The sequence below is a fragment of the Ovis canadensis genome, chromosome 5, assembly GCF_042477335.2.
Source record: "Ovis canadensis isolate MfBH-ARS-UI-01 breed Bighorn chromosome 5, ARS-UI_OviCan_v2, whole genome shotgun sequence".
Lineage (NCBI taxonomy): Eukaryota > Metazoa > Chordata > Mammalia > Artiodactyla > Bovidae > Ovis > Ovis canadensis.
The window spans coordinates 31,282,605-31,302,691 of NC_091249.1; the positions used below are offsets into that span (position 1 = coordinate 31,282,605).

The 20,087-nt window shown below is 58.5% G+C and overlaps 4 protein-coding genes across 8 annotated transcripts in view; 2 read left to right on the forward strand and 2 right to left on the reverse strand.

Moving 5' to 3' along the window:
* Nucleotides 1–1,396, forward strand: part of RANBP3 (RAN binding protein 3) — a 51,194-nt gene extending 49,798 nt beyond the window's left edge. For all 4 annotated transcript variants that reach the window (XM_069591373.1, XM_069591377.1, XM_069591376.1 and 1 more), the window contains one exon: nucleotides 26–1,396. In XM_069591373.1, the coding sequence (XP_069447474.1) occupies nucleotides 26–69 (44 nt within the window). In that variant the 3' untranslated portion in view covers nucleotides 70–1,396. The remainder of the gene's footprint in view (nucleotides 1–25) is intronic.
* Nucleotides 1,325–5,969, reverse strand: CAPS (calcyphosine). 2 transcript variants are annotated; one of them, XM_069591378.1, is made up of 4 exons: nucleotides 2,632–5,969; nucleotides 2,380–2,557; nucleotides 2,066–2,272; nucleotides 1,325–1,995 (listed from the first exon to the last, which is right to left on the reverse strand). In XM_069591378.1, exons 1-4 carry the CDS (start codon nucleotides 2,712–2,714, stop codon nucleotides 1,894–1,896), a joined length of 570 nt encoding a protein of 189 aa, XP_069447479.1. In that variant the 5' UTR covers nucleotides 2,715–5,969; the 3' UTR covers nucleotides 1,325–1,893. The 2 variants fall into 2 exon arrangements, with proteins under 2 accessions (XP_069447479.1, XP_069447480.1); XM_069591379.1 differs by having other exon boundaries at nucleotides 2,380–2,440; nucleotides 2,632–5,304.
* On the reverse strand, nucleotides 4,520–7,750 carry VMAC (vimentin type intermediate filament associated coiled-coil protein). The gene is made up of 2 exons (XM_069591380.1): nucleotides 7,480–7,750; nucleotides 4,520–6,312 (listed from the first exon to the last, which is right to left on the reverse strand). Exons 1-2 carry the CDS (start codon nucleotides 7,668–7,670, stop codon nucleotides 6,003–6,005), a joined length of 501 nt encoding a protein of 166 aa, XP_069447481.1. The 5' UTR covers nucleotides 7,671–7,750; the 3' UTR covers nucleotides 4,520–6,002.
* Nucleotides 7,751–8,758: 1,008 nt separating this feature from the next.
* Nucleotides 8,759–14,113, forward strand: NDUFA11 (NADH:ubiquinone oxidoreductase subunit A11). The gene is made up of 4 exons (XM_069589370.1): nucleotides 8,759–9,171; nucleotides 12,375–12,467; nucleotides 12,575–12,697; nucleotides 13,929–14,113. Exons 1-4 carry the CDS (start codon nucleotides 9,075–9,077, stop codon nucleotides 14,039–14,041), a joined length of 426 nt encoding a protein of 141 aa, XP_069445471.1. The 5' UTR covers nucleotides 8,759–9,074; the 3' UTR covers nucleotides 14,042–14,113.
* Nucleotides 14,114–20,087: the final 5,974 nt, after the last annotated feature.

Sequence of the window (20,087 nt, forward strand, 5' to 3'; positions counted from 1 at the left end):
ACAGCAAGGCCACTGCTTCCCACAGGCGCCGGCGATGAAGGCGATGGGCAGACGGCTGGGAGCACATAGCGCCAGGAGCCAGCCGCCGCGAGCCTGCTGCTTTGTCCGTCTGTCTGCCCACCCGCCCCTCCCCCGGCAGCATCGAGGCACGGGGCTCGGGAACCACACTCCCCGCTGGGTTGGCCACAGTCTGGATCCGCACGTCCCGTTCAGAAGCAGACTCGGGAACTGCCTGAATGTGGTTTGGGACACGAACCTCATCATATTGATGAGCAAAACGAAAAAGAACATTTCTTCCCTCCCCACCTTGAATTGAAATGGCACATTAAGACTTGTCACGGCTTCTCACTGGGACTGGGACACCTCGTTTCTTCACCCCGACCTCCCTGTGTCGCCGGCTTCCCCTGCCGCCTGCCCAGGCCGCCAGGCCGTTTCACAGTGTAACACTGGGCCTGCTGGACCGTCTGTTACCACCATCTTTACCTCCCACCCCCACGTTCTGACTTGGGGGTTTTATTTTTAGATCTTTTCTCCCCCCAAGGCTTTGTGTTGGTTTCCTAGGTTGAAGGAGGCACTTCTGTGTGTGGAGCAGGCGTGGCTGCGTTGTGGGCTGCACCCTGGTTCCCCCTGTGACCCCGGCCCCCATGGTGGGGGCACTCAGGACTGCTCGAGAGCCAGCCCCATGGGTTCCCCACCTGGGATTCCTCCAGGCCAAGTCGTGGGGTGTGGACAGATTGGGCCCTGGGCCTGGAGAGCTTGTCTAGAAAAGGGTCACTGGATGTGGGGTCGGGGGGCTCCATCCTCCTGTCTGTGCCCGTGACGAGGGTCACCCAGCCTTGGGTACCCAGGTGCAAGCCTGCTTCCTGCTCTTGGCCACTCTTCCCTCACCAGGCCCTGGACGTCTCTGCCCCCCCAGGACTGTCGAGGGCTGGGGGCCTCTGAGAGCGCAACCCTGGTGGGGCCTTCGAGGAGGGGCCAGCAAGCAGAGCGGTTTCAGACAGCAGGCAGAACCCGTGCTCTCAGCACACACAGGAGCGCGCCCTCTGCTTGCCCACCCCGGAGTGTGGCCAAGAGCAACTGGGCACTGCCTCCCCCACATCAGGGCTCACAGAGGAGGCTCCAGGGGTTCACAGGAAACCTCCCGCCCGCCCTGACAGGGCGAGGAGGGGGCCGTCTGAGCCACGCCACCTGCACCCCGGGGTGGCCCTGCAGCCGTGCCTGAGCCATGGGACATCACCAAAGGCCCCCCCAGCAGATCCGGTCACACTTCTCTGCTTTAAGCCTTAGTCAACTAGTGACAAGTAAAAACCAGATAATGCCCACGTGTTTTGGAACATTTATGTAAGATTGTCATATGAAATGTATTTGGGAACTACATTAAAACTTTTAACTAAAACGCTGGCCTCCTGCATGCCCCAGGGGCCTCAGGAAGCCGGACAACCTGACCAGGAAGCAGCCTGGCCTGCCCGCAGGGTGGTGGCCTCTGCCCCACACTGCAGACCTGGGCAGGTGACCCAGAATGGCTGCCTTCCGAGACTCGCAGCAGCTGGCTTCACGCAAGAGCTGTCCGCTTCCCCACCAGGTGCGGCCTGGCTTCCCGGGGACCCACAGGGATGGGTAGGGGTGCTGGCAGGCAGGGTTCACTGAGCAGGGATGGGAGGAGGTTTGGGGTTAGCACAATGTGGGCAAGGGGCCTTTCCTCCTGGGGTCCTGAGCCAGTGACCCGTTAGGGGAACTGGTGGCCAAGCAGTACACCCGGAGACCTGGTCCAGCCGGTTCTGTGGCCTCGGACCTGCCACACTCCTCCCCACCCCCACCCCAGGGCTGCTCGGCTCCAAGCCCAGATGAGAGCGGTCCTGGCTCCAGGGTGCCGGCTGCATGAGGGTGCGCAGCTCACAGCCGCCAGGCGCTGGTCATCATGGCCACAAACTCCTCATCTGTATCCATGGAGGCGCTCACACCACTGTAGTAGTCCTGGAACTCAGCCAGCGTGACCTGGGGGCAGACAGGCTGTTGGAGGGGTTCCGGAGGTGTGGACAAGGGACCGGGGTATGCAGGCACCCACCTGCCCGTCCTTCTCAGAGGAGTCGAAGTTGTCCAGGAAGTGGCGGAGCACCTGCTCTTCAGTCCACTCCCCGCTTCGCACCTTTGGGTGAGTGCGGCCGCTGTATACCCCCCGGAGATCGTCCACAGTCACCACGCCATCACCACTGCGGTCCAGCTTGGCGAACGCAGCTGCAACTACCGCCTCCCGGGCCTGGGACATGGGGGGCTGGGGAGGGTGTGGTGGTGACCGGGGGGTAGGAAGCACAGAGGCTCCCCTTGGCCTCCACAGCACCCCAATGGGAGGAAGGGACACTGCTGCACCCCCCAGCTCACCCGCAGCGCTCGCAGGAACTCTTCCAGGTCCAACGTCCCGCTGCCATCACGGTCCCAGCGCCTGCACACACCCTCCATCTCAGCTGCGTCCAGCACCAGCCCCAGCTCAGCCAAGCCCCGCTGGAGCTCCCCCACATCCAGGGAGCGGCTCCCATCCCGGTCCAGGCGGCGAAAAAATCTGGGGGGCAGGGGTATGGGGTTCGAAAAGATCCGTGGGACTGGGGGTCGGGGAGATGTGAAAGGAAAGCTCACCTGGCCACACCCTGGATGCCCGAGGCCCCTCGGGACAGGCACTGGGCTCGGAGCTTCTCCATGGTGGTGTCCACAGCATCCATGCTGGCTCCGGGCTCTCTGGGTGGCTGGACGGGCTAGAGATCTGGGAGGAGGGGCTCCTGCTCAGCCACCAGGCTACGGACTGGCCGCCTTGATTTGTCCTGGAGTCCGGGTGGCCGCTCTGCCTGCCTCCTGCCCGTTGTGCCCAGCGCTGGCAGTGCGTCCTGCCAGGCAGGGCTGTTGCTAGGGAACAGCCCTGGAGACCAGGAGGGGCCCCGCTGTAACTCTCCCTATGCCAGGGCCCTGTGGCCACAAGCACAGCCCTGCGGGGCGTGGAGAAGGCCAAGGAGGGCAGGCCGGCGCTGTTGCTGTCAGCATTGCCCGACCACCGTCCGCCTGCTCTCTCCCAGCCCTGGGAGAGAGCCAGACCCAGGCTAGGAGGAGGGTGGGGGGAGTGCGGGAGGGGCGCTGCAGTCCCAGCCCTGCCAGGGACCAGTGTCCCAGATGAGGGGAGGCCAGGCCCAATTCCTATGCGACCCCTCCCCTCTCTGGGCTTCACCAGCCCCCAACCCCTTTCCACAGGGCTGCAGCTGAAGCTGCTGAGGAATTCAAGTTTAAAGACTCGAGATGGCCCAGGCCTACATCCAACAGGAGCTGCTCAGACGAGCGCTGGCTGAGCTGAGACGCAGCCAGTCGTGTAAACATTAATGTTAAGTTGGACGAAGCAATTCTCAGTAGTTAATTACGGCCAGTTGTGGTACTTTTGTCAACATGGGTCTTTTGGGGGTTGGTTTCCGGTTCTCAGACATCGCTTGGTGGGCTTGCTCATGACAAGCCGCTTATCTGGCCAGAGAAGGACCCCTGGCCCCCTGACTTCCATAATCCAAGAGGAACCAAGACCACCGGCAGAGAAGGCCTGCCATCAGACTGGACATCTGGCCAACTGAGCCTCATATCAGCAGGCTAAGATCGAAGATGATAATGGATTTTACAGGACTTAAAATACAGGCCCCTGTTTGGGGATCCCCTGCCCACCCACAGAGACCCAGAGATCATCAGAGGCTTTTCAAAGCTTGGGAGTTGCACTCAGCACAATGGTATTGTCCGAAGTTGCTGCTCCCAACTGAAGCCAAGCTGTGGATCACAAGCAACCTGTCACTGTGATTCACGCCACAGCGGATGCAACACCATCGACTGTTAGGAGAAACTGCAGTGACATTCTGCTGCAGAAGTTCTCGTGACTTGCTGCATGCAGTCCAGCATTCTCTGTGTAGGCACAAAGAAATAGCTCCATCGTGTGCTTTTGTGAGGATTATAAACATCAGGGGGTTTTCTATAAAGAAATGTAAAACGTAATCACAATTATTGTAGCTCTGTTTGGGCATCTCCGCATCTCTGAATCAGAATCTCAACAATAAAAAATTGGGGGGACTTCCCTGGTTGGTCCAGTGGTTAAGAGTCTGCCTTCCAGTGCAGGGGACACAGGTTCAGTTCCTAGTTGGGGAACTAAGATCCCACATACTATGGGGCAACTAAGCTTCTGTGTCACCACAAAGAACCCATGTGCCACAACTAAGCTGACACAGCCAAATAAATGGTTGTGTTTTATTTTAATTAACTTTACTTAAAAAAAATTGGAAGTGGCAAGGGCCCTCCAAACCCAGAGGCCCTTTCACTTTACTTCTCTGAGCCTCACTTTGCATAGCTATAAAATGGGGCAATGCCTGTGTGCATAGGTGGCTTAAGAGACAGAGCTGTATATGTGGAGTGCTTGGCACAAGCTCCCACCCGGTGGGGCCCCACCCTGGACTCAGGAGCAGCACAACAGCCACCTCTCCAGTAGGAAGAAAGGAGGAGGGACCAGTGGTGCCATGAAGTCATTTGGTTTATTCTTGAGCGTAGACAGGCCCTAGCCTGCCTTCCCCTTGTACAAACAGCACCCCCCTTATTCGTCCAGAGGAGAAAACTGGGCCATTGTTACACACTGAGGGGGTCACTATGTGATGCCAGGCGGCACCCTCTGCAGGGCGGAGGACAGATGCTGAGCTTTCCGGGCTGAAAGGGGCTGTGCCCCGCAGTGGTTCCTGGGGTGGGGATTCCCTGAGTCAGGAGGCAGGAAACGGCTGCCATAGTCCCAGGCCAGGCACTTGGGCTGGGCAGAGAAAGGGACATTGCTCCCTGTTCTGATAAAAAAAGCAAAGTGCCTCAAATGTCTCTGGCCAACAAGGGCAGCATACAAATAAGGAGTGAAAAAATAGATTCTCAGAGGATTAGAAAAAGGAGCCAGCTGGTGCTACGAAAGGAAAGCTGCCAGGGGCCTCATCAGATGTGCTGGATCCCAGGGTGTGCCAGGCATGGGAGACAGAAAACAAAAACCTGCCCTCATGGAGCTTCCACTCCAATGGTTAAAAAGTTACATAAAGGAAGTAAAATGGGGCAATGAGCGGGGGTGGAATGGGGAACAATGACTTCTGATAAGACAGTCATGGAAGCCCTCTCAGAAGAGGTGACGTTTGAGCAAAGACCTGAGTGAGCAGGAGCCAGGCATGTGGCATCTGGGGGAAGAGCATTCTAGGCAGAGGAAACAGCCAGTGTAAAGACCCCAAGGCAGGATGCTATGAAGAGAAGGTTACGGGATGCCTGAGTTTGCCTGGGCTGTGAAGCCTGGTTGCCAGCATCTCGGCACAACCCACCTGCACACTCCTTCCTGGGTTGAGAGGAGGATAGAATTGGGGGAAAAAATATCTAAGTATAACCAATGCAAAATGGCCTGAGGCTTGAGGTTCACAATTCTGGGCTGAGATGAAGAATAAGGCTTTAGGATGAAGAGTACTTCCGGAGGAACAAAAACCGGGGCAGGAAAAGAGGGAGAAAAGAGGGAGAGACTCAAATTATGTGGCACTTGATGCCATCCACCTCCACCAGAAAAAGAGAGGTCTCTAACTCAGATGTTTCAAGGGCCAGACATCCGGCCTTGAGAGATAAGGGGGTGAATGGAAACTTGCCCTTGCTAAAGAGGGTGTCCTGGACTCAGATCCAGGCAGGTACAGCCCAGCCCAAAGCCAGAAATCCAGATTCGTGTGTAAGCACAACCAGTTCTCCAACAAGGGTGATTGATTCAAAGTTTTGCTTTTTAAAAGAAAAAAAGAAAGAAAACCTGGCTGATTTCATCTGCATTTGGCCTGCAGGCCACCCATATGAAACCTATGCCTTTTTAACAGGTTCTGACGCTGAGGATTATGGCTCTTCCAAGGGGTCCTCTCTGGAATATGTTAACCCTGAGGATACCCAGGCAGTAGAAGTCCCCACTGGAGTCCTCTTTCTCCATTCCGGAACCTGCTCTCTGGGACTCACACAGTGGTCCCAAACACTGCGGGCTCGAGCTGGTCGCTGTCCTCTTCCTCCCCAGTACTGTTGGCAAGGGGTGAGCTGGGCCTACCAGGGAGTGAGTCACTGGCCGTTAGGGGCCCCAGGCGCTCGGCCTCCGCCAGGGTGGCCAGCAGCCCAGCCAGGGGCGGCCTGCGGCGGCAGAGATCCTGCAGCAGCTCAGCCCGGGGCTGCAACTGCCCGATGAGCTTGTCCCTCTGGCGCACGGCAGCCTGCAGACTCTGAACAGCAGCCTTGGAGGTCAGCAGCTGCTCCTGGAGGGCGGCAATCTCACTGGCAGGAAGGCAAGACGGAATCATTATGGTACCCGGCCACCAGAGGTTCTCTTCCCCCTGCTCCCAACCTTCATCCCCAGATTCATAGATTGAATCCCTACGCAGTGATAGTATTTGGAGAAGGGGGCCTTGAGAGGTAAGGAAAGTTTACATGATGTAATGAAGGGTTTCCTTTTAAGAAGAGATACCAGAGCTTGCTCTGTGTGTGTGTGTGTGCTTTGTGAGGACAAAGTGAGAAGATGACTGTTGGCAAGCCCCGAAGAGGACGCTCACCAGAACTGAATCATTGCCTTGATTTTGAACTTCCCAGCCTCCAGAACTGTGAGGACTCATTTGATATTGTTTAAGACACCAGTCTGTGGTATTCTATAATGGCAACCTCAGCAGACTAACACACTCCCTCATTCACCCCCTATCAGTTCCCTTGTCCCCTCCATCTCTTCCTATTTGCTGTTCAGCTTAGATGCCCCCTCCTCCAAGAAGCCTTCCCTCCGGGCCCTCCTAGAGCCGTGTTGCCCTCCATCATACACAAGAATACTGTGAGCAGGTTGAATACTGGAGTGGGTTGCCACTTCCCTCCCCAGCCATCATACACACACATCCCAGTCACCCTGTGTTGTAACTGCCCAACAGTGTGCTTGAGGGCAGGGCTGTACAGGTCTTACTGATGTGTCCTAATGACCAGCACAGGGCCTGGCGCATGGCAGGTTGCTCAGTAAAGATAGAGTAACAAGTCCAACCAGCTCTGAATTTTTTCCCACCGGGTCCTCAGAAACACTTAGTTCCCTGGGCGCTGGTCTCATCCCTCTGAATCCTCAGCTAGAAAGACTCTTCAAAACTGCCGCTATAATCCCATCCTCCCAAGAACCTGCCATGGCTCCAATACCTACATCAGGCTGCTGGTGGTCCCTGTACCACTCAGGACCAGCCTGTTTTGCCTAGTGGTAAAATGGACCCTGTTAAGTTAGATAGCCACACCCAAGTGACATCTCTCAACTTTTATCTAGTGACGATTCAAGTATTTTTGTGTTTGTTTTTCCAGTCCCACCAGTAGTCCAGCTCCACGTGAATGCCCACGTCTCCCCTACCAGTATTCCCTTCCTATCTCGGATCTGCCTCTGCCCAACTCCTCCGAGAAGTCCACCTGCCGGGTCCCAAGATTCACCGGTCTTTGGCGCGTCCCAGCTCGTCTAAAGCGGCACTCAGTTGCTGGTCGTGGCGCGCCAGGCGCTCGGCCTGGGCGCGCACCGTGCACTCGGCTGCCTCCAGCCGCGCCTCCAGTTCCGCCGCGCGCCGGTGAACGGCAGCCAGGTGTGCGTTAGCCTCGCGGATTTGCAGGGGCGGCGGCGCTGACATGGCCCCTGCAGAGTACCAGGCCTGGCCACGCCCACGGGCGGCCCGGAACCGGCCCTGGACACGCCCCCTGAGGGCCACACCTCCGCGGGTCCGTTCAAGACTTCGGCGTGATTGGCCGGGTTCACCGCTAGGCTCCGCCCTCCAGGGCTGGGTCTAGTACTCAAACCCTGACGCCCTCACTGGTTCCGGCAACTGGAAACTCCTCCCCTGAGCCCCGACTAACTCCAAGATTGGCCAAGGTCTTAACAAACCAGGTTGGCCTTGTCCTCCGGTGGCCAGCTCAGGCTCTGGCAATAGGATTGGTCATTCTCTCGAGGCAGGCCCCGCCCTCCTCAGAATCTAACGCGTCAAGTTGGTCGGGCCCCACAAGTCTGACCACGCCCCTGGAACCCGTTACGCTTCTCTCATTGGCCGTTCACGCCCCTTAGGCAATTGTACAGCTCTTGATTGGTCCAGTCCCGTTCAGGTTACGTTTGGGATTCTGGACCCACACCCAGTGGATGGTCATTCTTCATCCCGCCCAGGGGTTGGACTGCAAACCAGGCACAGACCCCGTCCTGATAAGAATCCAAGCACTGGGAGTGGACACTTTCTCGTTAAGCCCCTGAGCCTGAGTCATTGGAAGGACTGACGCCGAAGCTGAAGCTCCAATATTTGGCTACCTGATGCGAAGAACCGACTCATTGGAAAAGACCCTGATGCTGGGAAAGAGAGAGGGCAGGAGAAGAAGGGGGCGACAGAGGACATGAATCTGAACAAACTCCGGGAGATAGTGGAGGACAGGGTAGCCTGGCGTGCTACAGTCCATGGGGTGGCAAAAAGTCGGACACAAGTTAGCTACTGAACAGTAATTCTGTGCCTGACCACGCCCCCAAATAGTAGCACGCCGTTAACTAGGCTTAAGACTGGCCATCGGGCGTGACCACGCCTCCCCACAGATACTGGCACTGGGAGTGGCCACATCCCTCCGTGTTCCCGCCCCATAATGACGTCTCGCTCCAGTACAGTCTGGTTCCGCGGTCTCCTCTCTGCATGTGGATAGGCTTAGTACCTTTGATAGTACCGCCCCTAGTTAGGTCCTACCTCTCGGGGTCACACTATTCTTGACCCAGGATCTTCTGACCTAAAATAACGACAACTGCCTTCACTGATCCTGGTCAGTTTCCCCCTTCAGAAATCGGCCAGTGGTGCACATGCTCTTCCTTTACTCCCATCCCAACTCCAGGACTTGAGCGCAACCCGTGTTCACCTAGGAGGCCCTCAATAAAGTTGCTCACTTGTTGCTGTCCCGCCCCCGCGAGAGGCTGCGCGCGCCGCCCAGGAAGTCTCGCGAGAGTCAGCGGCGTCCGTCCTTGGCCGCAGGAGCCGCCGGGTGGTAAATTGCAGGACTAGGGCTGTGCTGTCATGGCTAAGACACTTCTCCACCAGTACTGGGACATCCCCGAAGGCACCGAGTGCCACCGCAAGACCTACGCCGCCACCAGTATCGGTGGTGCCTCTGGTGAGCACCGGCCGGGTCCCCAGGGTGTAGGGCGCAGGGAGGCCGTCAGATCCCCTCGGGGACTGCCCGAGGGCGTCCTGGAGGGGCTGCGGACCTCGCGGGGTGGCAGTAGTCGTCGTCGGGGTATGTGGGGTGGCCTTGGGACGCCGGGGGCTCTCTTACTAGATAGACTGTGTGGGGTTGTCGGACTAACGCAGAGGGCGCAGAGAGATCATAGGGTCCGAGAGGGTCCCATGAGGGCTGAGAATCTCGCGGAGTGGGTACGTGGTCTTCGTTGGAGTGTCTGAGCCTGCCATGGGGACCTTTGGTGTGAGGTAGACGTTGCGGGGAGAGGCGGGGGAGCTAGCAGGGTTCCTGGGCCCTGGAAGGTTGTGGTATCTGTGACAAGCTGATCACTGGGGTAGTCAAAATTCCTGGGTGCTGGGTGTTTGTGGCGTCTGCTTGAATGGAGTCTGGAGGAGCTTGTTGGAGGGTGTTTGAGAGGTTGCAGGTGGAAACTTTTGACAGAGGCATTATGTCTTGTGGTCATGGAGAGACTCGGATTTGGGGGGCTGTCACTGATTTCCAGGAGCCCTGCAAGGGGGCTTGTGGGTCTTCAAGGGCGTTGCTGTGTGCCTGTGACACTCATTTTGCCACCCGAATTGCCTCACCAGCCAACTCCACTCAACACTCAGGACCTAACTACACATGCCCCTCTGTCCTCCCACACCTCCTCCCTTCTTCCATCCCTGCCTCCCCTCAGCACTCTACAGCGAGAATTCACGCTTGAGTTCTGTGGGATGGTGAGCCCCTTTGAGGGCAGGGGGCCAGACTCTAACCCAGCACAGAGCACACAGTAACTGAATGATGGAATGAGCAAGGGAAGGAAGGCGAGGTAGTAACTAGGAATGAATGAATGACTTTACGAATGAATGAATGAAGGTGCACAGCAACAGTGAGTGAATGAATGTGAGAGTGAGTGAATGACTGTGCATTCATTCATTCATGTGAAGTGTCTGGAACTCACTTCAGAAGACTGATGGGGAGCCAGGAGCTGGCAGAGGGGCTGAGGAGGGGTCTTTTGAGGGGGTGACAGGAACCTGTGGAAGGGGCCAAGTCAGTGGAGACCCTCGAGTGCTGAGGGGGTGGGTGGTGGTGGCTGTAGCATCTGAGGAGTTAAGTGGGCTGGGGGAGCTGGCTGGCATGTCATCTACTAAATGATTGTTGGGGGCGGGGCACGGACAGTCGTTGACTTTGGGATAATCCAGTGGCTTCCAGGCCATCCCTTCCCAATTAAAGGACTTCTGAGGGCTCATAAGATGCTGGGGTGTGTTCTATGCCCGGCATGGCCTGGCAACTGGGTGTCCCTCAGCCAGGGTTGCAGGCATGTGGTATGTATGTGTTAGTCATTTAGTCGTGTCTGACTCTTTGTGACCCCATGGACCATAGCCCACCAGGCTCCTCTGTCCATGGGATTCTCCAGGCAAGAATACTGGAGTGGATTGCCATTTCCTCCTCCAGGGGATCTTCCTGACCCAAGGATTGAACCCAGATCTCCTGCATTGCAGGCAGATTCTTTACTATCTGAGCTATAAGGAAAGCAGGCATGTGGGGGTAGGATCAATAAGGTTCTCCCCCAGGACTCACTGTGGTTTGGGGACTATCACTGAACCTTGTCTGTGGTTCCTCTTCAGAGAATCATCTAGAGATCATGCATCCCCAGGTCCCAGACAGGGTAGGGAGCTGCTCTGATTAAGTCTTTACAAGCTGGGGGGCAGGTTGGGCCCTCGTAGGAGAGAATAACTGAGGAAAGGGGCTTGCTGGGACAGTGCAGGCAGGAGGAGCCCCAGACTCCAGCCCACTCCCTCCTTCCCAGCCTTCAGCCTCTGAGGAGTGCGGGGACACTAGGGTTCAGCATGGGATGCGGAAGGACTGGACCTGGGCAGCTCCCAAGTGGGCACCTGGCATACGGGTGCCCTCTGTATATGCAGCTCCTCTCCCCTCATCCCTGGGTCTCGGCTTCCCCATCTGGGAAGTGGGTTGGCCATCTTGGCCCTCCTCGGAGTTGCTCCCAAGGTTGCTGGCCCTGTCCGCTGTGACAGATCCCCCACAGCTCTTGTGAGCTGAACCTCAGCAGGGCTGGAGGGCTGCTGCTCAGCTGGGAAGGTCATGGTGGGGGAGTGCAGCACGCCAGCTGCTGGGTCTGCAGAAGCTGGGGACTTGGAGACTGGGCTGGGCCCACGTCCCTGGGGCATCGGTGAAGGTGGTTGGCCTTCAGATCCTCTGGTCTTCCAGGCTGCTCTGCCAGGTGGGTGGCATCAACGGAGTCTCTCTGCCTGTCTGAGGGCCCCCCCCACAACCCCCCGACAAAGCAACAAGAGGGAACTCAGCCCATCAGGCCCTGAGGAGGGAGAGGGCAGTGGGTGCCCTGTCACCTGGCAGGAGATGGTTCTGTTTTGTCTGGGACAGTTTGGCCCCAGGAGGTCTGTGCTAGCAGCTGGGCTTCACTGTGAGTCTGTCTGGAGAGGAGTGGTACAGGGTCAGCTGGAGGATGGGGAGCCTTGTACTGGGCTGTTCTGGTGACAAGGAGCCAGCCAGGTCTGTGCATCCACCAAAGAGGGTCTGGCTGAGGAGGCTGACACATGGAGTGGGTCAGCATTGGCTCAGCATGCCCCAGGGTAGGACCTTGGGCCTGGCTGCCCACCAGGGCCCCTCACACGTAAAAACCAACATCAGGGGCAGGTCGTCTGGGGTAACGGTGGAGATGGAAGAGCTTACCAGAGTGGTGAGGCTGAGCCAGCCGGGGTGAGGGTCAGGTCTGAGAGTGGCGAGAAGAGGCGTCAGGAGCCCTGGGCCCTGCAGCAGGGACAGAGCTTTGCTGGAAGTGGGGAGTAGGGCTGGGTGCTGTTCTGGCCACGAAGGCCCTGGCTCATCCTCATCCCTGGGGCCGTGTTCTGGGCTGGTGCCCTGTGGGATGGGCTGGATGAGGGGCGGTGTGAGCCCAGGCCTTGGAGCAGGAGAGCCAGGTTAGATCCCAGCTCATCGACTGTGGGACCCCAGGTGAGCCCTGTAACAGCCGCTTCCTGGCCCACCCTGGCCCAGGCCACCTTGGTGGTTGCCATGGAAATGCAAGGAGCCGGCACTGTGGACTGGGGAGGGGCCTGCCCCCTTCAGGGCCCAGGGCTGACTTGCCTGGCCGCCTTTCTGTCCCTCTCTGTCTACAGGCCTCGTTGTCTCTGCCTACAGCGTTGCTCTCAAAACCCCAACCTCCTTCTTGGAGGGAGTGGCAAGGACGGGACGGTACACATTCACTGCAGGTGAGCAAGCCCGCATGATGTCTGGGCTTCTCCTCAGGGGCCCTTCCGGCACTGGTCTGGACCCCTGACTCAGACTGGGGCCCTTCCTGCCCCACCTGCCCCTACAGCCGCCATCGGAGCCATATTTGGCCTCACCTCCTGCATTAGCGCCCAGGTCCGCGAGAAGCCCGATGACCCTCTCAACTACCTCATCGGAGGCTGTGCCGGAGGCTTGACCCTGGGAGCGCGCAGTGAGTGAGCCCCGTGCCCCTGACCTCTGCCAACCTTCCTCCCTCTGCCCATCAGGGGTGGGTGTGCAGAACGTACATCTGGCAGGGGAGGGGGCAGCGTCTGCAAGAGGCTCCGTGCCTCTGAGTCTCAGCCACCAGCTGGTTTAGCTCTGCTCAGGCGCCTACTGCACGTCCACCTCGCTACACCCTCCTGCCCCCATGGCTCGGCGTGGCCTGCATGGACTTGCTCCGCCCCTATCCTGCCCTCGCTGCCTTGCTCTCTCTGCTGCAGCTCCACGGCCTCCTCGCTGTTCCTCCAGCACCTCGAGGCCTTGGCATGGCTATGCCCTCTGCCAGAGCACCCTTCCCCCCAAGAAGTCACTGCCCCAGCCCGCTATGTACATCTGGGCCCCCGCCTGCCTTGCTTGTGTGTCTCTCCCTCTGCCGCGTCTTGTCAGAGAGCACAGGGTCACTGCCCGTCGGGGGAGCAGTCGGGGCTGGCTTGGAGCTGCTGGCACCCAGGGCCCCACAGGGAAGCGGCTGTCACCATCCCCACCTTCCAGACGGGGCCACTGAGGCCCCAAGGAGATGAGATGGCCTGAGGTCACCCACATGGAGAAGAGGATGTCTCCCCTGTGGGAGGCCGGGCCCCAGGCCAGCCTGGTACAGCAGAGCCGCCTGGAATAGGAAGCAGACACCGCTCTTCCCGCCTCCCATAGCCTGGCGGGTGGGGGCGGCCGGCCAGGGGAGAAATGGAGGCCACACGCAGATAAACACCCCAGCCCGCTGGCTGGAGTGTCTGTGGAAGGTTCCAGCCGGTAAGAGAGGGAGGGTGCCACGCCCTCCTGGCCTTTGCCGGAGACCTTGGCTGAGGTCCGGCTTTGACCTGCACCCCTGAGCCTGCAGCCGGGTATGTGAGTCTGGCGCTCAGCAGGCAGAACCCCCCTCCCAGGGCACCTCTCAGGCCGCAGGCATCTTGTGTTCTCCACTCCACAGACCACAGGGCAGACTCGGCCAGGACTGAGACCTGCCAGCGGCCTTCAGTCCCCCACGCCCCCACGCCTGGAAGCCTGGACTCCCGCCACCCACCTTCAAAGGCAGAGGCCCCGGGGCTCCATCCCTAAGGAGCATGTGGTCCAGCCCTGGCCACCTGAGCTTGGAGGGAGGACCATCCTCGGGCGGTGCTCAGGGTGGGCGTAGGCGAGCCTCGCTCCCCGCATGCTGTCTGATGCCAGTCTTTCCACCCCTGCAGCCCGCAGCTATGGGATCGGAGCCGCTGCCTGTGCGTACATGGGCTTGACGGCTGCGCTGGTCAAGATGGGCCAGCTGGAGGGCTGGAAGGTGTTTGCAGAGCCCAAGGTGTGAGCCCTGTTGCCGCCTCCCAGGACCTCGGGCAGTTTGAAACTCGTGTAAAATAATAAATCCTGTGTGTATTTGTGTGCGTCTCTCCTCCTCTGTCGTTCTCCAGGGTGAAGCCCTGTCCAGGTGACAGAGGCTGGGGGACAGGCCAGGGCGGCTCAGGGCGGACGTGGGAGGGAGTGAGGAACCGGCAGGAGATAAGGCGTCTGGGTCTGTGCCCGAAGGGGTAGGCACGGCGCCAGCTGGGCCCCAGTGTGGGAGCAGGTGTCAGGCAGAGGTCGCCGGGCCTCAGCCAGTTCTCTGTGAATGGCCTTGGGGACTGACACTGGGGAGGTTGGGGGGGACTGGGCCCCGCAGCCCACAGCCCTTCCTGTGGCCCCCCTGCAGCTCACAGGCCAGCCCCTCTCTGGGCCTTCCCCCAAAGCCAACAGCATGTGGAAAACACGCCCAGGCCCCACGCACGGCCCATTTCCAAATTCCTGGGCACTGGAGCGGAGAGCCCCAGACAGCCTGGCCCCCAAGCCCCATCCCCATCAAGTGGGACAGGTGGGTGACAGGCCACCGGGAGCCTGCAGGGCAGGGGCCCTCGTCGGCAGTGTGAGGACTCAGGGCCTTGCACACACAGCCGCCTGTCAGGCCCAGTGATGCAGGCGGCCCCAGAATGCTGGCGCAGTCCTGGGCTTTCTGCACAACCAGCTCAGTTCTTCCTGGCAGCCAGAGAGGAAAGCCCTGCGTGTCCCAGCACGCCTCAGTGGGCCATAAATTAGTGCTCTCCAGGGCCCACCCTGCAGGGCGGGATCGCATCCTGGTGGGGGTCTGGGTGCTGCAGAAGCACCCGAGGGGTCCAGGGATGGCAGGAGTGGCCCTCCCCAGTGTCTGCCCCAACTCTCCTTCCCTTTCCTTCTCTCCCGGAGCCTGATACGGTTGAAAGCCGAACTTGGAGCCTTGCATTTATGCTGTGTCCAGCCCAGGTAATAATTCACCCGAGTGTGAAGCAGAGCACGGAGCCCCGTGGCTGTCAGCTGGGCTGCCCTTGCTGCCACTGTTTGCTGACACCCCAGCCCCCGCACCCCTTACAGCCACTCGGGTCCCTCCCAGCCCTGCCCCCTCGGCCTCCCCACCTGCCACGCTGAGCCCCTCTGCTTGGATATGGCCCCTTCCCAGCACACCACCCCAGAGTGGGCACCAGTGTCCACATGCAGCCTGGAACCAGGTGCCAACTTGGAGTCACATCCAGGCCTAGGTACCCAGATCCGGACTTGGGGGTCTCAGAGAGGATGGAGAGACCCCCTCACCCCTGCCGTGGGACCAGCCGGCTTCAGGGCTCCCAGACCTGCATTCAAGACCCAGCACTTGGTTCTTTCCTGCTCTGTCCTCAGTTTCCCCACCTGGCAAGTGGACATGAGTGCAAGCCTCCTTCAGCTCTTCCCTGAAGAGGGGAAGTGGCTCCACCCACGGGAATGCCCCTTCCATGCCCGCTGAGTAGGGGTCAGGTCCCTGACTCCAGCACCAGCCTGTCCTGTTCCCGCGGTGGCCGGCAGGGGGCAGGGCCTGCCCTGCTCAGTCCGGTGCCCCCAGGTCCCTGGCCCTGCAGCCCTGCCTCCCTGCCCGTCCTCCCACACCTTCCCATCTGTCCTGCTTATAGCATCGGGGAGCAGGGTAGACAGATTCTCAGAATCAGTAGTGTCTGTGATGGTGTAGGGGCTGCCAAAAGCTCCAGCTCAAGGCCCCACAGCTGGTCACTTCCCGGCCCCCACACCACAGTAGCTTCCAGAACTAGATCCTCGTAGGCGCCCCACCTCACCCCCACACAGCCTTCCTCAGTCTGGCTCTCCTGAAGCCCAAACCGAGTGCCAGGTCCAAGGGCCCACAGAAGGGAGGAAAAATTCATTCAGAGCCAGCCAGCCCCAGCCTGCCTCCTAGCCTCGGTTTCCCCTGTGCGGGCAGGGATGAGGGTTGGAGCAGGCCTTCCAGGGCCCCCAGGATGGGGCAGGAGGGAGCAGCTGCTCACTGGACCCCAGGGAGCCCCAGACACAGGCCCCCTCTCCCATAAACATTTACCAGGCTGGGAGGTACCCCGTGGGGATGGCCCCCAACCAAAGCACCCTGTGCTCCCACTGTTCTACCTGGATCCCCACACACTGCCCCAGCAGCACGCCCGTGTGGGGCACTGGAGGGCCTTTCTGGAATCACCTAGACCAAGCCATCCCCAGCCCCCAGTGGTCTGGACTGGAGCAGAGGGGGAACTCAGAGGAGGAGCAGGGGCCTCATTGGAGGGGACTAGGAGGGCTTCCTGGAGGAGGCAAAGGGAGGACCTGGAGATGAGGGGCTTTCCAGATGTGCGCCGAGGGGAAGGGTGTCCCAGGCAGAGGACCAAGGAAGATCCAAGGACTGAAGACCCCTGGGGACAAGGCTGCAAGGACTGACCCAGCCCTCTAGCCCAGGCCAAGTCTCTGAGCTGTTTGCAGGCCAAGAAAATGTGAGCAATCCAAAACAAAAGGAGGAAAATCTTCAGCCCTTCCCACCACCGGCAGGACACAGTTGTGGATGGCATTGTTACTGTCAGCTCATTTTGTCAGTTTGTTGAGTCCTTGAAACCCATGCCCCTCCTCGCTCCAGAGTGAGCTCTTCACTTTAATCTTGTTTACAGATGAGGAAACTGAGGCCCCTAGAGGTGATGTCACAGGGCCCAGCTCACAGTGGGCACTTAGTTCTCTTTTTCGGGGGGGCCACACTGAGCAGCATGGGAGGATCTTAGTTCCCCAACCAGGGATCAAACCTGTGCCCCCTGTATTGGAAGCACGGAATCCTAACCACCGGACCACCAGGGAAGTCCCCAGTGTTAGTTCTTTTATTATTATTAGCTGTCATTGGCAAACAGCATTATAGACTGCCTCTGAAAGACTTCCCATGTGGTCGCCATGGTGACAACAAAAGCAACCCAGTGGGAGGAGGGATGTGTGCTCCCGGCCAAGAGATCTTAAAAGCAAAATTATAACCCCAAAACTCTTGTAAAAAGTTGCATTGGACATGAACTAGGGGGATACATAAGGCTTTTGAGGAGGCCCCATGGGCCAGCCATCTGCCCCGCACTGGACCTAGAGGCTGATCTGCTGTCTTCTCACCCCTTTTCACACCCTTCCGGCTCCAGAATCCATCCAGGACCTACCCACACCTCACTCCCCCCAACCCAGGGCTGCCCCCATCAGCACCACCTGGACCCGGGTATTCACCCCCATCCTGGTCCCCGGCTCTGCGCTCGCCCCCCAAGTCTGTCTTCCCCACAGCAGCAGCCCTGTTTGCACTCAAGTCAGGCTCTGCCCTGCTCTGAGTCAGGTCCCACCCCACTCTGCCCACAGCCCTCCAGGGCTCCCATCTCCCCGGGGGTAAAACTCCCAGGTCCCTCCCTTGCCTTCTGCTCCTCCCTCTCTCCCCGTCACTCACTCTGCTCCAGCCACACAGTCCTGCCCCAGGGCCCTTGCACAGCCTATGCCCTCTGCCCAGACCTCTCTCCCCTGACCTGTCCCCTCCCCTACAGCTCCCCAGTTACCACCTCCAGTTCCAAATTCAAACGTCACCTCCTCGTTGAAGCCTTCCTGACACGCCTCTGAACCTGCGTCCTGCCCAGCACCCCACATGCCCTTTGCCCTCTTCTATTTTTGTCTATCGCATTTACCAGCTCCTAAATCCCGTCATCACTGCGCGCATTGTTTAGTGGAACATGGGGCATATCCCAGTTGTTACACCCTCAGGTCAGCACCCAGCCTAGGAACACAGCAGGGCTCTGTAAATACATGGCCCAGCCCTGCTCTGAGTGGGGACCCACTCAGTTCACCCCCATAGTTGATGGTGGCGGCAGGGTGTGGGGAGGAGGCAGGGTCAGGCAGGAACCATCCGTGAATGAGGGTCTCAAAGTTAAGACTTAGAAGCGTTGGACTTCCCTGGTGGTGCAGTGGTTTGGACTCCCACTTCCAATGCAGGAGGTGCGGGTTCGATCCTCGGTCAGGGAATTAAGGTCCCACGTGCCTTATGGCCAATAACCCGGAACACAAAACAACAGAAGCAATACTGTAAAAAATCCAGTAAAGACTTTTAAAATGGTCCACCTCAAAAATTAAAAAAAAAGAATTCTTTAAAAAAGCAAGACTTACACATCTTTACCGAATACCCACATGTGTCAGGCAGAGTCTTGGGCTTGGAGTCCCATCAGGTGACAAGACTCACGAGGCTCCCACCTTCCTAGAACTAAAAATCTGGTCTGGAGGAAGAAATAGTAAAAGGGTAAAAAAAATATATATATATATATGTATAGTAAAACAATACAACGAGCAAACATGTAAATGAACAAGAGTGATTTACACAGAACTATGCTGGAGAGAGAGAACTTAAGTGACACGGTAAAAAACAGGGCCATGAGCCAGTGGGCATGGTGGGGGCAGTCAGGGAGGGAAAGACCAGCCTGGGGTGACTGAAGGAAGGACATTCCAGCCAAAGGAAACAGAGGGTGCAAAGGCTGTGGGCTTGGAAGAAGCGGGGAGCAACCTCCCATGCCAGCTGGGAAGCCACTTGGCAGGTCAGGGTGGACTGTGAGCAGAGTCAGGCATGGCCCCAGGTGGACCCAGCCTGTCAAAGCAGACACCTTGGAACCCATCCTGCACCCACCCATAGCAGGCACTTCTGGCCCCGTCTCCTCTGAGCCCCCCGAAAAGGGCACCTACCACCATGCCCACAGGGTCACCACACCGAGGGGAGGGTAGAGCGAGTAAGGAGGAGACTGAAGGGTAGGGGATCTTGGGAAAGGGGGACCCAAGGATCCCTGTCTGGGTTCTGTTGGGGGCGTGGCTAAGTCGGTAAAGAATCTGCCTTCAGTTCAGGAGACCTGGGTTCGATCGCTGGGTCAGGAAGCTCCCTGGGAGGAGGACATGGCAATCCACTCCTCTGTTCTTGCCTGGCGAATCCCATGGACAGAGGAGCCTAGTGGGCTACATACAGTCCATAGTGTCACAAAGAGTTGGACACGACTGAAGTGACTTAGTACGCATGCTGGGGGGCTGGGGGACTTGGGGCCCCGGTCCATCATCATCACCCACCCCTAACCCTGCCAATCCCAGCCCCTGACCCTGAAGCTGGGTTAGTTGTCACTTCAGGGGTCTGAAAGTGGAGGGCAGAGTTTCGAACACCCATCACCTTGTCTGGCTCGACATCCAGGGCTCAGAACCCAGGGGAGTCCTCAGTGCCTGAGACACTGGCCAATTCTAGCACCCCCGGCCGGAGAGTGACTGCCATGGGAAAGAGGTACACACCAACCCCCCCACCAGGGGTCTCCACCCCCCGTCCAGTCACCCTTCCTTCCTCTGCTCTGGCCCTCCTTGGGTTTGGCACCTAGAGAGGTCCTGCTGGACCGCCGGCCCCACATAGGCACTCACGGGTCCCCACTTGAAGCCAGCCAAGCCTCCAAGGGTCTTCCCGGAGCCTCGAGGGCCTCTGTCAGTCCCGGCCCCAAGCCAGCCCACGTCTCACCCCTGGGGGCCCCAGGACTCTCAACACTCCTTGACCCCGAACAGGAAAGGTGTGAGCTCCCACAGGGGCCAGGCACTGGGGGCACCAGAGGCTTTCAGCCCGAAAGTAGGCTCTGCAGCAAACCTGTGATGTGGCCTAAAATTTCCCCCCACAACACCCATCCAAACGCTTTTATTTTGCCCCTCATTTTTTTTCACAGCAGTCTTTTAAAAACATATTTTAGTTTATTTTTTTTTCATAGGCAAAACAGACTCAGGCCACACATGTAAACTATACCAGGGGTGTTCAGGAGAGACACCAGCCCCCCAGGCTCCCCAGAGGCCGCCAGCCAGTGTTTCGTTTCCTCTCCAGCAGTGCTCCTCCCCCAAACAAGCGCATCCGTGTACTTTTCCCTTCCCCTCATAGAAACAGCAGCATACCATCCATCCCTGCTGTTTTGCAGCCCTTCTGATTCCCTCATAACAATATGTCCCAGATTTCTTCCCATAAAGAACCTTCTCTGGCTTTTTAACGGCTGTATAATATTTCCTCT